Raw genomic sequence first — 10,961 nt, 5'->3', positions numbered from 1 at the left:
AGTTTGAATAACTTCATATCGAACCAAATTTTCAAATTACTCATGGGCAACCTACTTTGTCTCTAATATGGGTCTAAAATATTTGGGCGGTTTGACTGTAGCAATAGTTGTGGCAACAAATGTAAGATAGGGTAGCGACTTCCAATATCGGTCTAAAATCATTTTTGTGGTTTGAAAATTTTATTCCAAACGTGGGAATTATGGAACTACCCAAGAAATAGCCGTAAAACTTACAACAGTGGCTACGAAAGGCATACCGCGACAAATTAGGTTGGCTCCGACACCAACCGTGCGATGACCCTTTGGCCCCCATCTATCAACACCCCATTCCAATCCAACGGCTCATGATGCGTCGCCATGCTGCTATGGTTCGCGTCCTATCACTGCCTCAACTAGGCCGCGATCCTTCCTTCCCCCATCCTGGAACCACCTCAAGAAGTCTACTTTCCAGAATCCAAAAGTACAGCTCTCTCCTATATATTTGTGCTTTTCCACTCTCTTTTCCTACTCCCATCGTCTTCCTCATCTACGAATCTCTCTCTAAACCCAGACCTCTTCCTCTCTCTTTCTCTGTAAAACCGGGGAGCTGCTTGCGGACAGGGTTCTCTGTTTAACATGGCGACGCTAGGTGAAGCTTCAGCTCTGGAGATCATCAGGCAGCACCTTCTGGGGGAGTCTTCCCCTATGGGAAGTTTCATCACTTCCCCCATCACCCACTCTGCCCCCCAATTCAACGAAAAAGAATGGTTTGAAGGACTAAATCTGGATGCTTCCAACTCCCAATCCGAGTCCCTCTGTTCTCAAACCGCCAGTTGCGATTCCCCCATCGCAATTTCAAATTATTTCACCTTCTCCGAACCCAATTCCACCGGATGCCCCATCAGTTTTGCTCCCTGCTCAATTAATCCTTCCCGCAGAACGCAGAGCGGTGAAGAGGGTTCGTCCTTTTCCTTCGAATTCGAATCGAAACCTGAAATCATTGATCTCGCGACGCCGAAACCCACCTCCCAGCTGAGCCTCCGGGACCGGCGGCCGTCGCTGAAGAAAATCTCTCTCACGCCGGTTCAGACACCCGAGTGGGTCCGACCCGTCGAGGCGGTTCAGCCGGCCAGGGAGGAAGAGAGGAGACACTACAGGGGGGTCCGGCAGAGGCCGTGGGGCAAGTTCGCGGCGGAGATCCGAGACCCGAACCGGAAAGGGTCTCGGGTTTGGCTCGGGACCTTCGACACCGCCGTGGAAGCCGCCAAGGCCTACGACCGCGCCGCCTTCAAGCTCCGGGGCTCCAAAGCCATCCTCAACTTCCCTCTCGAGGTCGGGAAGTTGACGGACGTCCGCCCGAAAAGGCGGCGGGAGGCGGAGATGGAGACGGAGGAGAGAGAAGCGCCGGAGGTGAAGGCCTTGAAGAGAGAGAGATCGCCGGAGGCCGAGGCCGAAGGGGCGATGAGTTGTCAGACTCAGGCGGTGGGACCGCTGACGCCGTCAAGTTGGACGGCGGTTTGGGACCAGAGTGGGAACGGAATCTTTAACGTGCCGCCGCTGTCGCCGTTATCTCCTCACCCGACGTTTGGATATACGCAACTCATGGTGAAATAGAGAAGCAAAAGAGCTCCTTGTCGTCACGTGTCTGTTTTTTTTAAATTATATATTAATTAAGGAAATGTTTTCAATATAATTTTTGGTATGTATGAACCATAGGGCTTGTAGGTGTATTTAAGCTTGTATATATATAGGATGCATGTTTGGCTTCTTCAGAAATGGAACCAAATTATTTTAATTTCTTTTGCCTTATTTTTAATTTTTGTGATTTTGTTTCTATTAAGTTTTAAATATAAGATCAAAGGTGGCTAGCTCTTGAGTTAAAAAAAATTTAAGATGATATTTGATAACCTAAAATCAATTTAGGATTAATAGTTTTGGTTTTCATTCTTACTTCGTTTATCTTATCAAAGTACTTTTTTTTTCCAAACAAAAACCCTTTTATGAATATTTTTAGCAATTTTAATACGAAAAAAGTCCATTTGAAAGGGAATAGAAAACTTTAGTGCAAGTTTATGTCAAAAAAGGTTGTCGAAGATGGCGATCAAATACCTAAATCAATAATTGAATTTAAAAGGTCATAAGAGGGTTAGAATTGTTACGTGCCTTACTTTCATTAGTAGGGTTACAATGGAGTCGAGTCAATTTTATCATACTTTAGCTTGTTTCGTTAAATATTTACATAAACAAATTCAAAAATCCTGACAAATTAGGACTACCAAAATATTTAGAAAATGTTTGATTCTTTTCGATCCTCTTACTAAACAGGTAAGTGGTTTTTAACGTTTTGTGAGTAAAAAGTTACAAAGAGACTCTTACTAATACTACTTTAGAGTTTCTTTACCCATGACTAAGGGTAACAAAATGGATCAAAACCTAACAAGTGATCCATGACTCGCCCGTTTCAACCTGATCCCAACCCGTTTATTAAATGGGTTTGGCATGTTCGAGTGGAGTTGCTCGAAACTTGTTATATATATATTGTGAAACCTAATCCCTACTCCCCCATCTGCTTGCCATCTCTCGAATGGGCAAAATCCCCCAATTCTCCCTCACTCCCTCAGCCACACTGCCTTGCAGCATTGGGACCCTGGCCGGTAGCCTCGCTGCCTCACACTTTCACGACCTCACAGGCGACTAGGCCAGAAGCAAGACCCTCACAACCTCACGCTTCACGCACGGCCTCACAGCCACAGGCAACTAGGCGAGAAGTAGCCACACCACTCTCCACACGGCCAGCCCAGCGGCCACGCCAGAATCCCAGATCTGATCTGAATATCTCTCGATTTCCCTATGGCAGTACTCGTCTTGGTTATTGTTTTGTGGATTGCATACCATCACCGTGGTTAAATCTGTTTTGCGTGAGAAATTTTCGATAATGTCCTGGCCAATGTCGTGTTTATACTCATTCATGGACTGATATGAATTTGATTCTCTCTTCTTCACATTTTCTTTGTATTTTTTCCTATTTCCGTTCCCTCAATAGGCCAATACTAATATTGTCTATTATCTGCTTCAGATAAAAAACATTATATATATATATATTAAGATTTAATAAATAAATAAGGAATGCTTTTCTTTAATAAAAATTAAGAAAAAATTAAAATATATAAATTATTTTTTTAAATGGGTCACTTGTTTATGACCCATTTATTAAACAGGCAAGTCTGAGTTTATATGTTAGTTACCTATTATTAAATAGGTCAATTCAAATCTAAATTCGTTTAACTCTTATTTATTCATGATCCATCTAAATCCGACCCGTTAACCTGTTTTGCCACCCCTACCCTTAGCCAGATGGTTTCTTTGCGCCCACCAATCTAGCCTATTAGCTTTGGACACTAATCCTATCATATCATGTCATGTAATCTGGACAAACAAACTTATGTCAAAATAATTTTTTTAAAAGTTCACTACAATATATCAAGATTATTAATTCAATCTTATTAAACAGGATTGTAAACAATCTTATGAAATAAGCCAAATCAAACTCTTAATTAATTATATCTAATTACTCATGAGTTGAAACAGGCTCTTACATTAGATTTGGAAATTACTTATTTATATATATAACGAAGGGACTTGAACAACGCTCTCCCTCAACCTACTGATATCATTAATGGTGACCTAAATTTTACTTGTAGTTTTAAATTATCACCATCATTAATGATACCAGTAGAGCGAGAGAGCTTTAATGGTGACACTATTTGACTTGTAGTTTTCATTATTACCACCATTAATGGTCATGTGAGCGCTGTCACGATGCAGACTTGAGGAACTTGCCATTGCACCGAGCTTACCTCAATGACATGACACTCTACCAGCTCAATTGAATTTTAATATTGGATTCCTTATCGAGATGTTATAATATTTATGGATGCTTTACTGTGAGATTTTGGGTGTGTTTGAAGACAATAGCTGACAATTTATAAAGAGTGATAAGTAAACAAATTATGGATTTCGGATTTCCGATTTAAATTTGGATGGGTTTAAATAAATTTCTTGATATCTCATTTTATTTGGAATTTGTATAACAAAAAATGGACAATATTTTTATCATAAAATGAAAAAATACAAGAAAAAAAAATTGAATACATTAAAAAATATTTAAAAAATAGAAAATAAAATAAAGCGAGACAGCATCTTCATTTTTAATTGAGAATTTACATAGAAAACATATGAAAATTATGGTTTAATGTAAGTACAAAGTAATCAATTCAATTCAATTTTGATTTATCAAATTAGGTGCTAATTGATCAAATCAGAATTGATTGAATTGATCCCCCAAGCCTATGTAAATAGTGGGCCTCTAAAGATGAGAAGGGCACACACAGATAGATAGATACAGGCAATTGAGAGTGGGAGACAGAAAATTGAGAGTATTGCTATCCTTTATTTTGAGAAAAAAAAAATGATGAAAAACGGGAATAATAAGGACTCCTTGAATCAATTGAATTCGCAATAGCATACAAAACATGTAAAGAATTAAAGGTGCGGACATTTCCATACAAGGATTTAGATTTGAGTGGATTTGGATAAATTTCAATACAATTTTATATTATATCTTATTCAAATCCAATATAACTTCACTTCCAAGCCCCCAAACATGGGAAAAAGGTTATATATATATATATATATCTTAATTCAAAATGAAAGACTACAAATTATGGGTCAGTGTTTTTGAACCACAAAAAATAAATACATACAAGCTGTAGCAAGTTGAAACAAGTACTAGACAAACGTACTATTTATTGCAGTTGGTCACTTATTTGGCTTTAGGATCTTACATTCCCACTAAATTTTTGTTGTGTTTGGTTGACTAGATGTTTATTTTCAGTAGTAGATATTAATTAGTTACAATTAATCGATCATATAGAGAAGAAGTTGTTATGAATATAAAACAAGTAACAATATTAAACATTTATATGAACCCATAATAATGAATAGATAAGGAATAACTATTCTCGAATTTTAATATAAAAATACGCGTTCCTTTCTCATTACAAGTTAAATGAAATAGTAAGGAATATATAGAAAATAACTGTTACTGTAAGGACCCGAACCCAAGTGGGTTCCTACATATAATTTTTTTAGCCGATGTAATAAATTTCAATTATCTTTATTACCAAAACACTAATTAGCTTTATTACAAATATATGTTTCAAATATTAAAATTAAAATTTTTAAAATTATAAAATATACAAACATATTTTAAATTGTATTATGTTAAATTTTTATTCTACTCTACTCTTTCTACTCCCGCCATGCACTTGCTATGCTAAATTTCTGGTGTACTCTTTAAAATTATCTGAAATGTAAAATAATGATTGAGGTGAGACAACACTCAGTAAGTAAATAAGATTATTATTAGTGTGTAGCCAAAATAATTTTTCATAATATTATAATTTCGTAAAATAATATTTAATACTATACATTCAAAATTGGTTTTTAAATAAATATAAATTTAAAAATTTCTGTATAAAACTATTACTATCATATATAGTAGTAAAATTTTATAATCATATACTATAGTTATTAAACTGAACTTTTTAACTTTTAAAACTATAACCATAATATTATGTATGTATGTATGTATATATATATATATACATATTCTTTATTAAATTATCATTTAGGCACAAAAATGCTCATATTCACATAAACATATACGTTTCCTTCAATTCATCAATAGCTCTGTATACATAATTAAATATGTATATTCATGTACTATAAAAACTACCATTAGGCCTGTTAATCGTAAGTCATGTTTACCCCCATGACTGAGTTGTGCGGTCCTAAAACTTGACTTAACTGGCTGGCCGGTCAAACTAAATCAACGTATATCATCATAGAGTGAGATTTTCCCTATTAAACTCTAGTCCGACCCAGGTGTGCACTCAGGAGAAATTCACTACTATATAAAAACCATTGTGTAAACAATGTAGGTACACTCTGATCCATTTAAACTTTAAACTATGGTACTGAACATTCGTAATTTTTTATATCTTTTGAACTATAAAGGGTTTCGAAAACATCTTATTATATAATTTATGTAATTAAAAATAATATCATTAAAATCTCATTTTTACTTATATTTTTATGAAAGACGCAACATAAAAATAAACTTATGTCATCTTACTTATATTTTCATGAAATATACAACATAGAAATTAACTCATGCCACACGATTTTTGTGTTGAAAATATTTTTTTGAATAGAAATTAATGCTGTAAAACACTTGAGAGATTTAGAACATTTATTAACTCAAAAATAAACGCAAGTATATTAAAGATAAAATGGGTATAATTAAATAAGTATAAAAATAAACTCAAAAATTTTTTATGAAAAATAACTAACATAATCAAAATTTACTTACGAATAAATTCAAACATAAATTTTAATAAAAATATAACACAATCAAATTTACTTACTCTTATTTAACCTTGTGAGATGATCACAACAAATATCTCTAAAAATGAGATCGGAAAGAGTGGGTGAGTGAAAATTTTAATTATAACAAAAATTCTTCCTCCACCATTAATTCTTTCACACACTAATCTTTCTCTTCTTTTTGGAAAATTTTTGTGAAAAATGAAGGTTGGGAGCTTCCTATTTATAGGAATATTTTGGGAAAAAAAATGAAATTTGTAAAAGTACGCCGAGAGGGATGAAATTATAATTTTTTAAAAATAAAGGAATGTGTAAGGAATATACATGTGTAATGGGAATGAGATGGACTTGGGATGAGAGGTATGTGATATCCCATGGATGAAAGGCTTAAAAAACTAGATGTTACTACCCATATTAACAAGGTGTACCTTTTTTTTCGAGAGCCTTCCCATAAGAACTCCATAGTTAAGCGTGCTTGACTTGGAGCAATCTTGGGATGGGTAAGCACTTGGGAAGTTTTCTCATCAAGTGTGTGAGTGAGGACAAAAACACATTGAAAATGCCGTGTGTTGGTTTGTGGGGCCAGTTATTAGTCCGATAAGGCCCGCCCCCCTATTGTCTGGTCCAAGTGAAGGAGGAGAGACGCAGTGCTCCCTGACAGACCCAAGTTGGGGCGTTACAAGGTATGAGATGGAGATGAGAGTACAAATTTACTTAATTAATTAATTAAGTAATTAATTAATTTTTTTGAAATTATTATTATTATTATTATTATTATTATTATTATTATTAAGTTATATTTTAGTATTTATTATAAAAGAAGAATTGAATTCGAATTTCAAAAACTCATGTGGACCCCACACGATCTTGTGAGCCCCCTACAACACTTTGAGACTCAATGAGTCCTATGTAATTTCAATAGTCTTTATAAAATTTTATGAGCCCTATACAACTTCATAACTCATGTGAAACCTACACGGTTTCGGAACTCATGTGCCCACATAGTCATGTCGGCCCTGCATAAGATAATTATATTATTATTATTATTATTATTATTATTATTATTATTATGTTAATCAAAATATTATTTTATGTATATGTACTTATTTATGTGTACAAATAGTGTCTATCATATTTATCTTATGAAGTTTCATTTTTTCGAGACAGACCTCTAGGGAGCGATTGAACCACAATGGTTTCTGAACACTCGCTAAAATAAGATCTTTTTTTAACATCAAACATAAAATTAATGATTCTAATAGAGAAATATCTTCGCATTGATATTAACTTAATAAGTATTTTATTATTATTATTATTATTATACTTTAATCGTATATATATTTTTTGGATTATTACAGTTACTCTGATCTTCAAAATTTAATTATGTTTCATGTTATTCTAAAAAAAAAAATATTTTACTATCAAATAAAACTTCAATTCTATTACCAAATCTAATTATTTATGCATGGCATGCAGAAGCATTGACCATGTCATAATCAATTATATTGTTCTAAGAAACCCAATCATATAGGTTTCTTTAACCGTTGGCAATCGATAGCTAGCATACCTAGACCTACAAAAAAATAATTAAAAAAATTTCTTCTAGGCCATCCAATTACTGTAGACGTTGTACTTGCATCGTCTTATAAATATAGCCTATCCATAACTTTGGATTCACTCCGACGGCTCTAGAGTCTACCACGCCATGTGATATAAATTAATTTTTAATTTATTATATTAATGTTGAACTTTGCAATAAACAAATATAAAGTTTGAAGAGAGAGAGAGAGAGATGCCATGTGATATAAATTAATTTTTAATTTATTATATTAATTTTGAACTTTGCAATAAACAAATATAAAGTTTGAAGAGAGAGAGAGGAGTATTGATCCATCAATATTAAAAAAGCTAGTTTGACACGTACAATGGAGCTATGTAGCCTAGCTGGATCAACATGCAGAGGGCTAGTTAAAATTCAAAGTGCCTATATATATATATATATATATATATATATATATATATATATGTATCCTCAGCTGCAGTATTAATTTAAAATGGCCTTGGGCCTCTCTCTTTCTCTCCCATCTCATGCATGCATGGTTGAATGTATGAGCAGATGACGATGCATGTGCATGTGAAGATACATGCATGGGGCTATACCAATGCAAGCAATCAAGCGCAGTGCCCACATTAACTAGTGCCTTCTCTTTATAGATTAGAAAAAAAAAAAAAAATTAAGTACATCATATGTGTATATACGGAATCTAACATGATATCATGTGTTTGAGATTAATACCTATATAATTGATCAAACACAATATCAAAATTAATAGTATTTTATCCTTATAAATTAGAAAAAAATATTAAATAGATCAGGTGTCTATACCGGATCTAACATGATACACTGTATTTGAAGCTGATACCTACATAAGTGATCAAACATAGTGCCTAAATTAACTAGTAACTTTTTGTTAGGTTTTTGAATCTGATTCCTGTTTTGATATTAACAAAATACAAGTTAGTTATGTGTATTTTTAAGTGTTTGAACAAATTTACTATTCAACACACATAAGGTAAAAGGGAAAATGGAAACCAGAAGACTTAAACCTTACTTCAACTGGTGCATTCCATGGAGTGAAAAGTAAAAGAAGAAGACATTTTGATTTTAGCTGTATTGCATTTAATTTTTATTATTTGATCTGTAATAATGCATGCATTTGCATGATATGGATGAAAGCTCAGAACGACTATAGATAGACCCTAGGGACCAACACACTTCAAAGAAAACCTTTTTCTTAACAATTAAATCATACAAAAATATTTAAATTAGTTAGAGTCAAAATCGGGACAAAAACAAAGTTCTGTCGATTGCTGTTGGATTTTTGGCTTAGTTAAAGTGCTTTGGTCGACTGAACCTACCACGTGAGGCATGTGTTGTGAAGCCTCTGTCGACTGAACCCACTATGCACAAATTGGCTTGGTCGACTGAATCGGTCAAAAGTCAACATGTTAACTTTGCTTGGTCGGCCGTTCTATTTTGGACGTACCTTCCTCGGTCGACTGAACCATAAAGCCTCTGAAATCCCAACAACTTGGTTGACCAAATACATAGTTCAAAATAGCTTTGGTCGATCGAACCTCATAGATGATCAACCAATCTTTTGTCTGGGCCGACCGAACCTAGATGTGTAGCCGACCGACCTTAGCTTGGTTGACTGAACCCACGAAGGAGTTCAAAATCGCCCTAAGACGGTCGACCAAATCCTTAGTTCAAAATTGCCGTGGTCGATTGAACTAATTAATATGGTTGACCGAACCTTGTCTATGGTCGACCGAACCTCTCGGGTTCGAAATTTTTTAAGGACTTAAATGTAATTAACTTTTAATTAAACAATTTGAAAAATACCCAACATGTTCCCAACGGTAATAATTTTTGGAAATTCTATAAATATCTCATCATAAGCCAAGATTAGAAATTTGATTAACTCCAAATTCTCTTTGAATTCTTTGTTAGTCAAAGTTCCCCCAAACCAATTTTTATTGATAAAATCATTTCTTTGGGGCAATTTTTTCAAACAAATCTCTCTCAACTCTCTTTTGCTTGTTTATTTCAAAATCATTTTTGAAGAGAGAATTTTATTTTGAATATTTATTTTTTACATGCTTACTCTCACTTATTATTTATTTTTGAAAATCCTTTTTTGAGAGTACATCTTTGGTTTCTCGTGGTTATTTCTTTTGATAAATATTCTTGGAAAAAATCATTTATAACTTTAATATTTTCTTGAGTTTAAATTCCTAGATTTTTCAAATATTTTTTATTTGCAAAAATATTTATAGGAGAACATAAAACTCATTTTTCATATATATTTTATTTGTGCAAAAACTATTTGAAGAGTAAACCCTAGGTTCTCCTATACGTGTATTGAAATATATTTTTTGGAGAAATTTTTAATAGGGTCATACCTTTGAGTATTTTATCATACATATCATTGCTTAAAGATTGAAAATATTTTTTTGAAAAAACACGCTTTCTCAACTAAGCGTATTTCATATCATATTAGAGTATGCGTTTGTTGACTTTTTGGGTTCAATCTTTGTTTTGATTATGACAAATCACAGTATCTCATCTGTGTGTTAAGTGTTTGAAAATGTTTATTTTTCTAAGACCAGATAACAGATGAGCAATGGAAGCTAAAAAACACTTAAATGCGCACACTATTCGGCGCAATCCATGAATTTGCAAAGGAGCAGAACATGAAATTTTTTTTTGTTTGTTTCAAGTTGTATTATAGTAAATTATATTTTCATTTTGGGTATGTAATAATCAAAGGTTTGTAATAATTAATGCATTGCATGCATGGTAGGACTATAAACTCAAATGACCATAGGGAAATCAATGACTAGAAAATATCGATCGACACCAATTTTTTTTTAGGCTAAATTAAAAAGCCTAAATCTTAGAATGACTTTAGGTCCATGAATGTCACTTGGAAAACCCTCCTCTATCTTATAAATCATAAGTATGCAAACAA

The 10,961-nt window shown here is 33.6% G+C and overlaps 1 protein-coding gene across 1 annotated transcript; it reads left to right on the top strand.

Moving 5' to 3' along the window:
* Window positions 1–224: 224 nt before the first annotated feature.
* LOC131163342 (ethylene-responsive transcription factor ERF105) lies at window positions 225–1,774 on the top strand. The gene has a single exon (XM_058119938.1). It carries the CDS (start codon window positions 616–618, stop codon window positions 1,591–1,593), a length of 978 nt encoding a protein of 325 aa, XP_057975921.1. The 5' UTR covers window positions 225–615; the 3' UTR covers window positions 1,594–1,774.
* The last annotated feature ends 9,187 nt before the right edge of the window (window positions 1,775–10,961 follow it).

This window comes from Malania oleifera, chromosome 9, assembly GCF_029873635.1.
Source record: "Malania oleifera isolate guangnan ecotype guangnan chromosome 9, ASM2987363v1, whole genome shotgun sequence".
Classification (NCBI taxonomy): domain Eukaryota; kingdom Viridiplantae; phylum Streptophyta; class Magnoliopsida; order Santalales; family Ximeniaceae; genus Malania; species Malania oleifera.
Note: the sequence above shows the minus strand (reverse complement) of the source record. Positions and strands in the feature narration are given on the sequence as shown.